The sequence below is a fragment of the Pangasianodon hypophthalmus genome, chromosome 25, assembly GCF_027358585.1.
Source record: "Pangasianodon hypophthalmus isolate fPanHyp1 chromosome 25, fPanHyp1.pri, whole genome shotgun sequence".
NCBI lineage: Eukaryota > Metazoa > Chordata > Actinopteri > Siluriformes > Pangasiidae > Pangasianodon > Pangasianodon hypophthalmus.
Window position 1 is genome coordinate 19020433 of NC_069734.1, and position 17664 is coordinate 19038096.

At 44.4% G+C, this 17664-nt stretch overlaps 1 protein-coding gene across 2 annotated transcripts in view; it reads left to right on the forward strand.

Annotated features, from left to right (window-relative positions):
• The window catches only part of sh3bp4a (SH3-domain binding protein 4a), a 43658-nt gene that overhangs the window by 7927 nt on the left and 18067 nt on the right, over nt 1-17664 (forward strand). For both annotated transcript variants that reach the window (XM_026910471.3, XM_034299613.2), the window contains 2 exons: nt 12781-13040; nt 13124-15486. In XM_026910471.3, coding sequence (XP_026766272.2) covers nt 12920-13040; nt 13124-15486 — 2484 coding nt within the window. In that variant the 5' untranslated portion in view covers nt 12781-12919. The remainder of the gene's footprint in view (nt 1-12780; nt 13041-13123; nt 15487-17664) is intronic.

Genomic DNA, 17664 nt, shown 5'->3' on the forward strand with positions numbered 1-17664 from the left:
CCACACGTGTATGACTCAGCCAGGGGGCGTGGCCTAAAGTCAGAACGAGGACTAATTCCTTACGTTTTGTCTCCGTGTCAGATTATACGACGAAGATCCTCTAACGATAGACCCGCGATTAAAGAACACGTCATCAATCAGCGCGATCTGGATCTCAGCCCGTGCAGAAAACGGACATGCCTCGAATGTCTCCATCGCCGCTGGCGTATCTGTAGCTCGTATCGCTAGCGTGAGTTTGCCGTCCTCCTATTGGTGGATTTTAGATGAGCGGCTAATGAGAAGCGCTCACACTCTGAGATTTTAATCAGAAATTTCTCACACTGACGCAACTTTATCTTCACTCACAGTCACGAAGACGCGATCTCAACTCATGACCACAGAACTTTTTTACAACTGCGATCTGTAACCAAACTTTTTGTACATTTTATAATCCTAATCACGATAAGGAGAATCTGCAGATGTTACGCATCCTTATAAGAGGGTGAGTAAGAATAACTGAACATCATCAAGTCTCTTAGAGAGTCTAAGTCACTGTTTTCTCTCTCTCTCTCTCTCTATTTCTATTTTTCTTTTCTTTCACGCCGTTATCTGTAAAGGGCAGAGACATTAGACCCTCGCGGCTGAATTTTTAGGGAACTGAGCTGAGAGGAACAAGGGCTGAATTATAATCTCTCTCTCTCTTTCTCTCTCTCCTGTCCTTGGCCTCTGTTTGAATCTGTTCGTCCCACATATTTTCGAAATGACTTGGGGCTGATGGGATACTGGAGGACTGTCAGGAGGATCTGACACAAGCCCAAACACCTTTTCCTGCCTAGAATGATACAGAGAGAGAGAGAGCTCTGTCAGACAGCACATTATTATTAATATTATTATTATTATTATTATTAGTGCCTGCACTTCAGTTTTTTTTCTGTAGGTTGAGTCTGCTGTGTTTACTCGTGAAATTGATCTGAGACATTGGGGAAAAACAGTGTATTTGTGTCTGCTCTGTTGAATCTCATTACCATACAGACACTTTTCTCTGCAGCTACACACTGCACAATCTGAAACATGTATTTTAGGATTTTATGTAAAGTTCACAGCGTATATAGAGTGAGAGTATGAGATTTAAACGCATGGCTGTGACCTTCACGCTTCGAAAAAAGAAAATTTGAGACGCTGCATGAAAAACAGTGAGACGCCTGGGTTTGCACTTTTGAGGCTGTGATATCTCACAGAGTCCCAGAGAGTCTCACAGAGTCCCATAGAGTCTCACAGAGTCCCAGAGAGTCTCACAGAGTCCCAGAGAGTCTCACAGAGTCCCATAGAGTCTCACAGAGTCCCAGAGAGTCTCACAGAGTCTCACAGCATCTCACAGAGTCCCAGAGAGTCTCACAGAGTCTCACAGAGTCCCATAGAGTCTCACAGAGTCCCATAGAGTCTCACAGAGTCCCAGAGAGTCTCACAGAGTCTCACAGAGTCTCACAGAGTCCCATAGAGTCTCACAGAGTCCCATAGAGTCTCAAAGAGTCCCAGAGAGTCTCACAGAGTCCCAGAGAGTCTCACAGAGTCCCAGAGAGTCTCACAGAGTCCCAGAGAGTCTCACAGAGTCTCACAGAGTCCCATAGAGTCTCACAGAGTCCCATAGAGTCTCACAGAGTCCCAGAGAGTCTCACAGAGTCCCATAGAGTCTCACAGAGTCCCAGAGAGTCTCAAAGAGTCACAGAGAGTCTCACAGAGTCTCACAGAGTCCCAGAGAGTCTCACAGAGTCTCACAGAGTCTCACAGAGTCTCACAGAGTCTTACAGAGTATTACAGAGTCCCAGAGAGTCTCACAGAGTCTCACAGAGTCACACAGAGTCCCAGAGAGTCTTACAGAGTCCCATAGAGTCTCACAGAGTCCCATAGAGTCTCACAGAGTCCCAGAGAGTCTCACAGAGTCTCACAGAGTCTCACAGCGTCTCACAGAGTCCCAGAGAGTCTCACAGAGTCTCACAGAGTCCCAGAGAGTCTCACAGAGTCTCACAGAGTCCCATAGAGTCTCACAGAGTCCCATAGAGTCTCACAGAGTCTCACAGAGTCCCAGAGAGTCTCACAGAGTCTCACAGAGTCCCATAGAGTCTCACAGAGTCTCACAGAGTCCCAGAGAGTCTCAAAGAGTCACAGAGAGTCTCACAGAGTCTCACAGAGTGACACAGAGTCTCATAGAGTCTTACAGAGTCTTACAGAGTCCCAGAGAGTCTCACAGAGTCTCACAGAGTCACACAGAGTCCCAGAGAGTCTTACAGAGTCCCAGAGAGTCTCACAGAGTCCCACAGAGTCTCACAGAGTCCCAGAGAGTCTCACAGAGTCTCACAGAGTCCCACAGAGTCTCACAGAGTCCCATAGAGTCTCACAGAGTCTCACAGAGTCCCAGAGAGTCTCACAGAGTCTCACAGAGTCCCAGAGAGTCTCAAAGAGTCGCAGAGAGTCTCACAGAGTCTCACAGAGTCTCACAGAGTCCCAGAGAGTCTCACAGAGTCTCACAGAGTCCCAGAGAGTCTCACAGAGTCTCACAGAGTCACACAGAGTCTCACAGAGTCTTACAGAGTCCCAGAGAGTCTCACAGAGTCCCACAGAGTCTCACAGAGTCTCACAGAGTCCCAGAGAGTCTCACAGAGTCCCAAAGAGTCTCACAGAGTCCCAAAGACTCTCACAGAGTCCCAAAGAGTCTCACAGAGTCCCACAGAGTCTCACAGAGTCCCAGAGAGTCTCACAGAGTCCCAGAGAGTCTCAAAGAGTCGCAGAGAGTCTCACAGAGTCTCACAGAGTCTCACAGAGTCCCAGAGAGTCTCACAGAGTCTCACAGAGTCACACAGAGTCTCACAGAGTCTCACAGAGTCCCACAGAGTCCCACAGAGTCTCACAGAGTCCCAGAGAGTCTCACAGAGTCCCAAAGAGTCTCACAGAGTCCCAAAGAGTCTCACAGAGTCCCAAAGACTCTCACAGAGTCCCAAAGAGTCTCACAGAGTCCCACAGAGTCTCACAGAGTCCCAGAGAGTCTCACAGAGTCCCAAAGACTCTCACAGAGTCCCAAAGAATCTCACAGAGTCCCAAAGAGTCTCACAGAGTCCCAAACAGTCCCGGAGAGTCTCACAGAGTCTCACAGAGTCCCAGAGAGTCTCACAGAGTCTCACAGAGTCCCAAAGACTCTCACAGAGTCCCAAAGAGTCCCACAGACTCTCACAGAGTCCCAAACAGTCCCAGAGAGTCTCACAGAGTCCCACAGAGTAAAGGGCAGAGACATTAGGACTCACAGAGTCTCACAGAGACTCACAGAATCCCATGTGGTTTAAAATGAAGGCATAGCTGTGTCTAAAAACTGAGAACTTTGCCAGTAGGTGATTTTTCCAAACCAGATCAGGTCTTTTGATGGAGTTGTGCGGTGAACCCGGTGTGGTGATGTGGGGAAATAGTCACACTGTTGACCCCTGCTGTGGATTTAAGGCTCGTTGCTGTGACTACGGTTGCTGAGCGAGAGACGCAGGTGATTTTCCCCCTTCTTTATGAGAAAGTGTGCTGAGAAGGAATTCTGCACTTTAGAGCCTGCTGTGAGAGAAACGCTTTGTTATTATGAACGTGTGATTCTCTTTAAAACCAGTACTGACAGCATCATAAACACTGACACACACACACACACACACTGATACACACACACACACACACACACTGCTACACACACACACACACACACTGCTACACACACACACACACACACTGCCACACACACACTGCCACACACACACACACACACACACACTGCTACACACACACACACACTGCCACACACACACTGCTACACACACACACACACACACACTGCTACACACACACACACACTGCTACACACACACACTGCTACACACACACTGACACACACACACTGACACACACACACACACACACTGATACACACACACACACACTGCTACACACACACACACACACTGCTACACACACACACTGACACACACACACACTGCTGCACACACACACACACACTGCTACACACACACTGACACACACACACACACACACACACTGCTACACACACACACACACTGATACACACACACACACTGCTACACACACACCACTACACACACACTGCTACACACACACACACTGCTACACACACACCACTACACACACACTGCTACACATACACACACACTGCTACACACACACACACACTGCTACACACACACACACACACACACACACTGCTATGCACACATCGCTACACACACACCGCTACACACAGCGCTACACACACACACACTGCTACACACACACCACTACACACACACTGCTACACATACACACACACACACTGCTATGCACACATCGCTACACACACCACTACACACAGCGCAACACACACACACCACTACACACTCACTGCTACACACAGTGCTGTGTGGAACTAAATTTCCTCACTTGTTTACACAACTTACCATCAGTCAGTGCACACATACTTGCCCTGTGACTGTTCCCTATCCCCTTTATGGGCTGTGTAGAGCCTCACGGTGTGGTGTGTGTGTGTGTGTGTGTGTGTGTGTGTGTGTTCTCACTCTGTGTTTATTTAATCCCAGGCCACATGGAGTGTTAAATGTAGAACAGAAATCCAGCGTGGCGTTAACACACTTCCCGACAGCCTGATCCCCACTGTGTGTGTGTGTGTGTGTTGTGGGAGGAGGCAATTAGATTAAGATTACCATGGTTTTGGTTGGCTTAGTCACAGCTGGCTCCTCCCACTCCGAGACCTCAACAACCACCCAAACAAACAATACACACACACACACACACACACACACACACGCACACACACGCACACAAACACAAATACACTCTGACTTACTCATAAAGAGCCAAATATAGAATAATTATAGCACAGACACAAAAAGTGCTATTTATATTTAAACACAGCTCTCTCTCTCTCTCTCTCTCTCTCTCCCTCTTTCTCTCTCAAATATGTGTGTGTTGGTTTGAGAAAACCTTCCATACAATGAATTTATTTATTTATAAAATTGTGAAATCTGCAGACTTCTACAGAAGTAAAGTTCCAGCATGAAGTGACGGAGCAGGAGCCCGGCGGCCATTTTGACAGCCGAGATCTGATTACTAACTGAACTGATTAGACTGATGTCTGTTTCACTGCAGCGTGTAATCACACAGCTCACGAGGTTTTAGACGTCTTCATGCAGACCGTGTTTGTTAAACTGACTCCTGACATCATGATCTCTGCAGGAAGACGCCAAGACACGGTTAGAAAGGAACTTCAGAAAAAAAAAAACATTCCTACCGTCTATCGTTCTGGTAAATTACATATATTTATGGTTTCTTAAAGTGGAGATGTTAAAGTAGATTATTGGCAGAAAAATTCAGTTTTGGTCAAAACCAGACTTTTCGTCACTTTGTGTTGTTTTCCTGAATTCAGACACATCCGATGGGTTTTCCCAGGCCGACGCACGTTTGCGTAGCTTTCTTAACGTGACTGTTCCATATTGCCGAAGTATCAAATAACAACAGTAACGAAAAGAACAATAGCAATACCAGTAATAACATAATAATAGTAATCAGGTTCATTTGTTGTCTATCTGTCAGGAGGTTGTTAGTTGTTATATACGTTGTTGGGAGCGAGGTTGTGTCACTTCACCGAGAAACCCGTGTAATGTACCTGCTGGAGTCGCACCACGCTGAAGGAGGAGGTGTATTTCTGTCTACATCTCTGTAATGATGAGACCGTGACCTCTGAACCTGGTGACCTTTGGGTGTGTACCTGCTCAGGATCTGTGTCTCTCTGTGTTCCTGACAGCGAGGAGACACTCGTCTGATCAATCCTGTCCGTTCTCGTCATACGTCCTTCCGTCTTAATGCGAACTTTAATAACCTGGTGTCTGAGTTCAGAGCAGAGCATCAACACGTCTTTCTCTGATGCATCTTAGCTTCCCTTCTCCGTGCTGCCGAACAGATAAAGCCGGGAATGCCTTTGCCTGCAAAATACGTATGTCTGGCCACGCCCCCTTCATTTCCTTCCTCAGTGTCACTGCAGCATGCACAGTCATAAGTATAACACGGATATCTCACAGATAAAGCAGACATGAGCACGTTCGTACCCCTGACCTTTAGTTAACTGAAAGACAACAGACTTCATCGTCATGTAAGGAATGTGTCATTTTATTTTTTTTTTTACCAGAGGTAATATTTTTAACACTTCCTCATTCCAATCCTCTAATAAAGGGCCTGCGCTATTTCTAATTCCACCCACATGCCCTTGTTTGGTACTCTTGGTACCCTGGTATGAAGGATGAAGGATAAAGGATGAAGGGGAAACCTAATGGGTTGGCTTGGCAGTGAGGAATAAAGGCGTGTAGAATTTGTTAGCGAGATTTATGCGGGTTGCGCTAGAATTTACTCTGACTTAAGTTTCACTCCAGATGTTCCAAATACGAGGGACTTTGTTTGATAAGCTGGTGTAAAGCCGTGCTGCTCTGAGGCACTGAGGTTAGTGGGATCTTGAGCAACTTCTCTCTCTCTCTCTCTCTCTCTCTCTCTCGCTCTCTGTCTCAGAGAACAATACTAAGCCTCAGGCAGCAGCGTTTGTGTTTTTGGTCTCTCTTGGGACTCGGGAATGAAACACACCCTGTCTCTGTTTTCCTCTCTCAGGAGGCTGGTGCAAGACTTAAAACAAAAACACACACGTCATCGTTTTTTTCAGAAAGCTACGTTCCATTCCATAATTAATGGCCACTCGGGGCTAAGTCCAGTCCACGCTAATCCTCCCGCCAGCGTCGTTAGAGCAGCGGGGTGGGGCTTACTTCTCAGCAAGACTGCAGAGTTGGAAAAGTGTGTGGAGAGAGAGAGAGAGAGAGAGAGAGGGAGAGAGAGAGAGAGAGGTGTGAATCACGGTCTCATCAGCAATGCGTTATGCATCACTGGTAATTCTACATACTAATGACATCATCAGATTTAGACCAGTACGACGTAAAGAGATACGTGGAATTGCAACATTTAAGAGACGTTGCAGCGAGATAGAGACAGATAGAGAGAGACAGATAGAGAGAGACAGATAGAGAGAGATCACTAATGAGCAGGTTTAACTGTTCCTGAAGTTCCGAACAGCACAGTTCATTTATCAACAGATTGGATTAAGCTGCCATTAAATCAGATCCTACTCTGTGTGTGTGTGTGTGTGTGTGTGTGTGTGTGTCAGTGTTGAGACTCGATCAGCAGTCCGTGTCTTTAAGCACCGAGCCACCGCTGTCTCAAATAAACTCACTCTGGCTCATTTCTCACACCGAGCTTGCTTTCCACTGCAGCAGGGTGATAACTGACCCCCGTGACCTCACCGTCTGGACATACACAAGCTCTAATGTGGAATGTGACTATGGAGAAAAATCATAGCAGAGAAATTCACATCGTGACTCTGCTACATTCTCACACAATGTAATGCATTAGCACCTAATTGCTTAACTTGTTGTTGGTGTTGTTGTTTCGGCTGCTTCCATTAGGGGCTGCCACAGCGGATCATCGGTCCGCGTGATTGATTTGTCACAGTTTTTTTTTTTCTTTTTTGTACGCCAAATGCCCTTCCTCAATTTATCCAGAGTCCCAAATGAGGCCCGGCACTGGGTGTGCGCTGTATTGTGCAATCCCAGTGGCTGGAGTCGGTTCCCTGGCCAGGAAGCGAACCCGGGCCGTGGCGGTGAGAGCGCCGAAGCCTGACCACTAGTCCTCCAGAGACCCCACATAAATGCTTAACATTTTTTTTTTAGAAAATAAATCTGGCGTGTTCTAGTTAGGCGTGTCAAAATGGCGGCCAATATTTAAACGTTTAACGGCAGAGAACACGCTGCAGCGGTTAGAAAGTTCTGACTGGTCTCTGGAATAGAAATGAGCATGTCTTGTTTATTCTCTCTCACTCCGAGCTTCACCCCTGTAAAGCACTTTGCATTAGGGCAGTACAGGGCAGGAGACACGGCTGTCCAGAGCGGCCATATTTCCTGAGAGCTCAGACGCTACAACTAATCAGGACAACCTCGTAGATTTACTCCATCTGACAAGCACATCTCAGAGAAGTGAGCTGGCGGAATTTAAATAGGGACAGAAAATACTGCCTTCTTCTCCAGCAGACTGGAACATGTAGATGTAGAGACGGTTTATAGAGAAGTGTTCGTGATAGAAATTATGGTTCAGAGTGATTTTGATTCACAGTGCCATTATAAACCAATTCTCGATGCATCTTGATTCTACTCGAGATGGGTTCTTTTTACTGTGTGACCATTTTTGTTAACTTTTAAAGCTTGAAGTAAAATCCTCCTGTACCTGAGTTAAAGCCTGTTTTTTTTAACAGTGGTGTAGGGGGCGCAGATCTTTTGTGGTGAACTTGACCCGGTAATTTGCTTTAGCCTTTCTTACGTGGACGTCTTGCCACTTGTTTGAGGGTTCTCTGTTGAGCAGGAACGGCACGACAACGTTCTTCCACTGACTCCGGGGTTGCGTTGTAATTTTGCATGTTTGTTGTATTCCTCAAATCAAATTGCGATCTAAAAAGATCTAAGGATCATTCTTTTTTTTTTTTCTCGCCCCTAATAGCAGTATATGTCCAGTTGACAATAGGTGGTTATTTACCCCAGATCTTAAGCTGTGGATTTTGCGTTAAAGATTATTTTAGTGCAGTCGTTCATTCATGCAGCTGAAGTTATGCGGTAGCAGCTGTGTTTGTTGAAATGGAGCTGAAGGTCTGTGCTGTAGAGGAAGTGCCTATTCGTCTGTTTTCAATAGCACCTCGATAACATTCTGGAGGATTTTTCCAGGTGCTGTGTTTAAGACTGCGCTCGGCTTCGCAGAGACTGAGAATATTAATGCTCCATTCTTGACACACAGGGAAATTAAAATGCTGGAGGAATGGACTCTGCTGTTACTGGAGAAAAGTGACTTCACTGTCAGGCTGATTCTGAGAGAGTGGTTTAGAGAAACAACGTTATGTAAAGTGTACAATGTCATGCTTTTTGATCCACACTGTTCTGTTGAATGACAAGATGACGCCATGCAATTCTTCAGCGGATCCTACGGAGCGTGAGGTCCGACTTTTCTTCAGTTCCCCGCTCATGACTTTAGCTCCTACCTGCAATTATTTCCTGCAGAAATGTAAGAAAAGCTTATAAGCGTGGTTTCATCTTCTCCTGTCGTCTACGAGTGTTCGTTTAACATGTACAGAGACGTTAGGAAGAAAAATAAAGTTTGGAAGGAAGTAGCGGAGATCGTTAGTGTCTCTGGTGAGTGTATGTAGCTAGTACAGTTAGCTCGCTTTGCTAATCTAATCTGAGAACGAAGCCGAGAGCGTAACACGTAAATTACACAACTGATTAGTGCGTTGTTTAATTTGTGTTTAACTCATTAGCTTTATTAGCGATATATAGCTGCTACTTCTGTAAGGTTAGTCGCAGACATCTCAGATATTCCCATGAGCTTCTCTTTGTTCATCCACACAGCGTAGACCTGAATAATTCCTGGTGTTTGTACGCCACCTTGTCAATACTAACAGTTACCACAGATAAATATTAGGTTTTAATAGATATATCGGTTGCACAGACGGTGGGAATCGTGTCAGAAGAGCGCCAGTGATGTCTCTTTAAATGTTTTGTAGACATGATTTGCATCAATTAAACAAAAGTTGTCCTAATTATCAGACATCAGAATTTTTTAAAACTGATATCAATGTCATGGTCTTCACCCTTTGTGTCACGGTTTCCATGGCAACAAACACCATGCTCTGTGCCCCGTCCTGTCACTGGTTTGTTACTCTAGTGTGTTCACCTGTTCTGTGTATGTATACCTTGCTCTATATTTCTTTGCAGCGCTACGTCCAAGCTCTGATTTCTGAGTTCTGCTTCATTGTATGTACTTGAGCGGTTCTTATATATAGATTACGGATTACCTCGTTTAACTTTGCCTGTATTACGACCTCTGATGTATATTCTTACTACAGTTCCTGGATTTCTCACAATAAATATCACGTTAGAATCAGTATCTGTGGCAAGGTTTTTACAAACTGAGCTATTTTTTTATACTAAAACTGACTTTGGCACATAATTGGAGTTTCTGAATGGGACCGGTCCAAACAGCTGCAGCAGTACAGCAACATAACGATCAGCTATAACTGCATCGATCTGCAACCGCAGCAGATCTTTAACTCAATTCTCTTCATCACTTACACTTTCTGCCCTCAGCACCAACACTAATGAAATATTCAGCCTCTACAGCCATGATGTCTGCATTAGCAGTCTAACAACAACGACAACAACCATAACAACAACACATCACAATGCAGGAACACGCCACACTTTTCCTGTGTTTATAGAGCCAAGTTTCTCTTCAGCACGAAACTTTTCTCATGAACTCACAGCTTCTCAAAGTCTGAATTATGAATCACACATGAACACAGGAGAGTGCTTTTGGGCCGCTCAAGGCAATCTCTGAAAGACACGTGTGGTTGTTCTGACCTACTTCACATCCATTAATGGTCCTGCACACTCTAAATCTATACCTGAGTATTCTTGCACTCAGGTTTATGAGAAAGCTTTAAAAAAAACATGCCTGATAGAGACACTTTCTTTGAAGCCCTTGTTAATCCTGAGTGCAAAAAAGATGAAAGGTATCTTATCAAACATGTCTGTAAATCTTTTATCTAAATGTAAATGTAATATTCAGCTACATAACATTTTAACTAAACTTCCATGGGAAAGGTGGTGATTAAAACAACAACAACAACAAAACACAGAAAAGTTTGTCAGTCTCATGAAGGGGAAAATGCTACATAGTTTGGGCTCCTGAGATAAGAAAGGCAATTTAAGGACATAAAGTATTGTGCAAAAGTCTTGGCACTCTGTTGTTGTTTTTTTTAGTACAAACTTTGTTACAGATGTTTATTTTCTGGCTTCTACATTATTGATTCAGTACAAAAACATTTTAGATTCCAAACATTAGTTTTCCGGCACAAAATGAAATGTTCCAGAAAAATGTTTGTATGTCAGTAAAGAAAGCAGCAGATTCCATAAGAGACACTTTTCAGATAAAAACATAATGAAGGCTGCTGGGTTTCGCTGCAGAAATAAGAAGCGAGTCGACAGTCAAAGTCTCCAGAAGAACTGTGGCTGCTTCTGCAAGATGCTCAGTAACACTTCCAGCTCATTTCCTTAGAAAACTGCACACACTGCACCTCAGATACTGTTTATTTATTTAAAGTGAAGGATCGTCACATTAAATACTGACTTTTATTTCATTTATTACTGTTTACTGCTCTTTATAGGATTTTTTTAATGTAGAAACATTTAATTTCATTATTACATCTTTACTCTACAGCATTTCTTTGCATGTGCCTTTTGCACAGAACTGTATGTCTTCTTATTTAGGACAAATTTAAAGGTGCACTTCAGCCTCTCTTCCGGGAGAACTCGATCCCATAATTTTGTCCACCAGATCCGAGTTCCAAACACAAGTGAACTTTCTCAAACTGAGTAAGACATTGTTGCTGTGGTATAAGAGGAATAAAACACTTGGGGAAGTGCCGTTATAGGAAAATAAATAGCTTTATAGTGGAAACAGTAACTCCACTTCATCACACCACCATGTCACTCATTATTTCAGTGTAACATCATATCCAATCATGTTTTATTTATTACTTAGTGCTTACTTTAATATACTATTAACAAGCAGTTTGAAGTTGTAATATTAGAACAAAATGCCTAATAATATCCACAATTTATCATTCATCAGGATCTCAGTCAGGTTTTTGCCTCCTAAATGGACCCCTGGCACTGTCGTGACCTTGGATGAGCAGGCTGCTGATTTAGTCTGGTTAATTATAGCCTGTCTTACATTGCATTAGCGTTCTGCATGTCTGTCACGTCAGAGCCAGATTAATAACGTTGATCCTCTCAGCCAGAGGTTGAAGCAATCATGCAGGAAAGCCACAAGCTGTTCCTCCCCGGGCCAAACAGCAGCTTACGCTAAAAGCTTGTAAATCGTGACAAGCGTGATGATGCTCAGAACCTGCAGCGAACTCACTAATGTGTTGGGTCGGGAGAAAGATAGCTAAAATATGCTGGTGAAAAAAAGTCTGCTAAATGCCATTAAAGATAGCAGTAGTTTCGATTTCTGACACTTTTAATATAATGGAATGGATAATAAAACATTTCACACAAAATAAAGATGTTGCGCCATCAGCAAGCTTTTTAGAGACATGTCCAGTTATTAGGGACTTGGGACTGTGTGAATATAAATGAAAACTCAAGTTCCATTTGGATGTTTATGAGAAGAACAGCAGCACTCACATTCGTTATTAAGATTCACCATCTCATTTTACCCCATGGATTCCTCATTAAAATGTAAAGAGTAAGACTAATGTTCGCAAGCCAGTGCAACACGATGCCTTTGAACATGATTGAGATAAACAACTTTATCATTGATAGTACGTTTTAATGATGATATATCTGCGTCCATGGCTGAATGATGGATAAGTTAAAGACTTTCCCTCTGTTCTTGAAAAAAAGGGCAGACAACAAAGCCAAATAAATGCACTGCCAAAATGAAAACCAATTAAGTGATGTGATCTTTTGCTCTCTCACTCCGATCCGGTAGCACCACCTGCATTATGTTATATTGTTCCAGGTTGTCTTTGAAGCAATACTGCTAATTTCCCCTTCTAAAGCGTTCTCATCTTAATGACCATCTATCCTCTTTGTGGCTTGTCTCCAGGGGTGCAAGCAGTGCCGCCTAAAAAAACACTATCTTGGACTGCGGGTTTGTGCAGCTTAATATGGACAGCTGCCAATGACTGAACCGTACATCTGGGGCAATGGAAGTGTGAACAAGTCAGAGCAAGGCTAGTGACAACATGGCTGCCCATCGCATTCGAGTGACCAACAACAACAACGTCCTCCCGCGATGCAAGTCAGAAGGCACGCTGATCGACCTCAGTGAGGATGTGTCCGAGGCCAGTCTTACAGACGTCAAAGGTCAGTTTAAGAACTCATGAAGTGACACTTGTTGAGTATAGATACTGTTATAATCATTTTATTATTCCATCCTTATTTTCTAGTGCCTTCCCCCAGTGCCTTGCGGTTGGACACCACTGCATCTTTTGGGACTGCACAGGAAGTAGTCGCCATCAAGGACTACTGCCCCTCCAGCTTCACCACATTAAAGTTCTCCAAAGGAGATCGCCTCTACGTGTTGGATACATCCGGAGGAGACTGGTGGTATGCTCACAACAACACCGAGATGGGATACATTCCCTCTTCGTATGTCCAACCTGTTGGCTATCGGGACTCTTATCTCAGTGACAGCGGAATGATCGATAACCTAGGGGACTCCTCGGACGAAGGAGTGAAGGAGTTAGATCTGCTGGGAGAGTGGACTGGAATGTCCCTAAAGCTCCCTCCAACTTACAACAGCAAAAACAACCCCTTTGCTACAAATCCGTTTCTCAACGGGACGGTGCAGAACCAGCTACAAGACCAGAACACCAACCAACACAACAGCATTGACCTGCTTTTGTTCGACTCTCTGACTCCTTCTGCTCCTGTCTCCACTACCAGCAGCAACAGCACCAGTAACGGATACGGCAGTAGCATTTTTGACGGCACGCCCACCAGCCCTAATGTAGAAACCTTGCAAGAATTTCGCAAGGATAACCCATTTTTCCGGAGTAAAAGATCCTACAGTTTGTCAGAGTTATCTGTCCTACAGTCTCAGTCAGCTCCTCCTTTGCCACCATCCAAGTTCTTTACAGGTCTTAAGGCACCTTCTCCAGAGCAGTTTAAGAGCAGAGAGGACTTCAGGACAGCATGGTTAAACCATAGGAAGTTGGCACGCTCGTGCCATGACCTTGATTCCTTGGGACAGAACCCAGGCTGGGGCCAAACACAACCAGTTGAGACTAATATTGTTTGTAAGCTGGACAGTTGTGGTGGTGCAGTTCAACTGCCGGACACTAGCATCAGTATTCACGTTCCTGAGGGTCATGTTGCAGCAGGAGACACCCAGCAAATCTCCATGAAGGCTTTACTGGATCCTCCACTGGAACTAAATAATGATAGATGTACTACAGTCAGTCCTGTAGTCGAGATCAAACTGAGTAACATGGAGATAAAGTCATTCATAACTTTGGAGATGAAGGTATCTGTGGAGGTGAAGAAAGAGAGCAGACAAATGACAAAGGTTGTATGTGTGAGGAGTGACAGTAAAGATGGCCCATACGTCCCGGTTCCCCAGGCTTACATATACGGTGACACAGTTCAGCTTCAGCTGGACAGCCTGGAACCTTGTATGTATGTCGCAGTTGTGGTCCAGTCCCACAACATCTCCTTTAATTTAACAGTTTGGGATCAAGTGGTGAAGAAAATCACGTTGGGCCTGTACGGACCCAAGCACATTCATCCATCCTTTAAGACCGTGGTGGCTGTTTTTGGACATGACTGCGCTCCGAAAACATTGCTTGTCAGTGAAGTCGGGAAACAAGCTCAGTCTGCACCGCCTGTCGCGCTCCAGCTGTGGGGAAAGCACCAGTTTGTCCTCAACAGGCCTCAAGACCTTCAAATAGGCATGTACTCGAACATGAGCAACTACGAGGTGAAAACAAACGATCAGGCCAGGGTGGTCCGGGGCTTTCAGGTAAAACTCGGCAAGGTGAGTCGGCTCATATACGTCATCACGTCTCGAAATGCGCAAGAGCTGTCCGACTTCACCTTACGGGTTCAGGTGAAGGACGATCAGGATTGCATCCTTGCTCAATTCTGCGTCCAGACGCCACAGCCACCTCCTAAAACTGGAACCAGAGCCAACGGCCAGCGGAGGTTCCTGAAGAAGAAGGAAGTAGGGAAAATCCTGTTGTCCCCCTTAGCCATCACGACTAAATACCCGCAGTTCCAAGAGCGCTGCATCACCAACTTAAAATTTGGTAAACTGATCAAGACGGTGATAAGGCAAACAAAGAACCAGTATTTGCTGGAATATAAGAAGGGTGACGTCATCGCCTTGCTAAGCGAGGAGAAGATCAAATTGAAAGGACAATTGTGGACCAAAGAGTGGTACATCGGTTACTATCAGGGAAAGACCGGGCTTGTGCACGTGAAGAATGTGCTCGTCTTGGGAAAAGTAAAGCCCATATACTTTTGCGGGCCAGACCTCACGACCACAATGCTGCTGGAGCAAATTCTCAAGCCCTGCAAGTTCCTTACCTACATTTATGCCTCTGTGAGGACCGTACTAATGGAGAACTTGGGAAACTGGAGGGCGTTTGCAGATGCCCTGGGTTATGGAAATCTGCCCTTGACTTACTTCTGCAGGGCAGATTTGGATAGTGAGCCCGAGCGAGTGGCTTCTGTGCTGGAGAAACTCAAAGAGGATTGCAACAACATGGAAATGAAGGAGAAGAAATCTTTTCAGAAGGAGCTCATGATGGTAAGTTGTAAATATTCAAGGTATGTGTGTGTGTGTTGGGGGGGGACGTGCATGCATTTGAATTTGATTACCACTGATTACATTAACCGTGTGCAAGCTTTGCTTCATACAAATGAAGTGGCGTGTCTTTGGACGCAAGGCCACTTAACCCCAGATTTAAACCCAGCTTATTTGAAACTCCTTATCTGCCTTGCACTGATTAGTGCTATTGGCTAGGAGGCTAATTCTAATAAGAGTGTTGCTCTGGTCCATTCTCCTTATCTTGCACAGCTGTGGGAAACCTGCAAGTGCAGCAGCAGTGGCTTTGATTTGCTGGCTCAGACCTTACAGGAAAAACTTTAATCAGCCTCGCACATGTTGGTGCTGTCAGTGGGCGCTGAACATTTGGGGATAGCAGTATGCTAACTCGGCTGATTTTTTATTTTTTTTTTAATCTACAGAAAGAAAAAAACTAATCATAGTGATAGAATTGCTGGCAGCTAAACAAAGCCACCCAGTGAACACTTTGAGGGAGAGAATGTGAACTGCTATTAATAACATGTTTGTATAATAAAGCATGTTTTATCTCAGGCTTCTGGGATATGAAGAGGCCACATGCACGGAAAAGAGACAAGTTATAAATCAGCAGTTGTTTCGGTATCTCAGGCCAGGCTTTGATGGTTCTCAGTCGAGATAAAGAAAACGCAGCATCAACTGAAAAAACAAGAGCCGCCTCGGTTCGCTGTGGTGCACAGACAGAAAATTCGCCTCATGGATGATCTCCTCTGACAAACCAGACTCTGTTGTGATCTCTGCGGACGCATTTAATTTGGAGTATGAAAGTGAAAGGCCTGGTAGTGATTCGATTGTCAGAGTTGCTGACGGGGAACTCTTTGAACTGGGTATGATGTCACTGGAGAAAACAAAGATAAAACAATTTTCTCAAGTTTTGTGTCTTTCTGTGCAGACCTGTCAACCTTTATGCATTTTGCCTAGGAACTCCACAGAGTACACTGCTATGAGTTATCCTTCGAAAATCCACCACCAGATCAGTCTTCTACCCCTTTCCCTCTTCATGTCACATTAGTCTTCTCTCGTCTCGAGTAAATGAAGAATGTTTTGAGTTCATTAATACGCCCCTGAAATCAAAAACCTCCAGTGATCGGGATATTAATATAATATTACAAAAATAGTTTTGGAGTTTTTTAGTTCATCACGTCCAGAAAAATGATTAAAATTTTTTGATGATTCGTAACCTTGAGATCATCCGGTTAAATGCTCTCTAGAGGGTATATGTGAAAATATACAAAGAAGGCGTGTCTTGATCTACAGTAGCAGCTCAGTAGCAATCAGCATGGTTCGTTGGTGTGTTTTTGGCTGCGCGTCTTCCCGAACACTATTCCCTTTTCCAACCACTGACATTTCCAAAGTTTTCCAATCACTGTTATGTTATGTGCGGCAGGCGCTTTTTTGGAGGGCTGTTCAATGCTGGAATGTTGCTACCTCAGACACAGCGAGAAAGCAATTCCTTCTTTATACACCATTGTGGCTTCTCTAACAGTAAAAACCCAGTAAAAGGCTTTTGTGAAATTCTTTGCTGTTCTCTGTATTTAGCCAGAGCACTAAGCTCCTATCAGGTTTGTTTAGAAAGAGAATAAAAGCCCCGGTGTGACTCCATCAGTATTCCTCTTCACGTTTTGCAGGTCTATAGCTAAAGATTCATATTCAGTAAAAGCATGGTTAGTGTTTGTATTTGATCTGCTGTCAAGAGCAGTAATTTCTCTGTACCTAATATCACCTAATGAACCCCACTGGTGCTGTAAAGTTTCCTTTTCATCCAAAAAGTGCCTGATAGTATATCACTTCCAACTTCATAAGGAAATCACGTAACAAGAAGCTTCATTCAGACCGCTTTGTGTGTATCTGTGTGTATGTGTGTGTGTGTGTGAGAGAGAGAGACAGCCTTTAACTTTTTAAAAGCGGTGAAGTGTCACAGTGCGGCGAGACAGCACATCGTCAATAATTCGTCAGTCTGGGAGAAGTTATGTGATAGTCGTGCATGTGAAAGGAAGCTTCATCATCCACGGCCTGTTGTGGTTTCAGCGTGTGCACATTTATCATGATGAGACAAAGCGATTATTCTTCCAGTCCTGGTGCTAACGTTTTGCAGGAATAAATTGATTTTTTCGTACCCCCTGA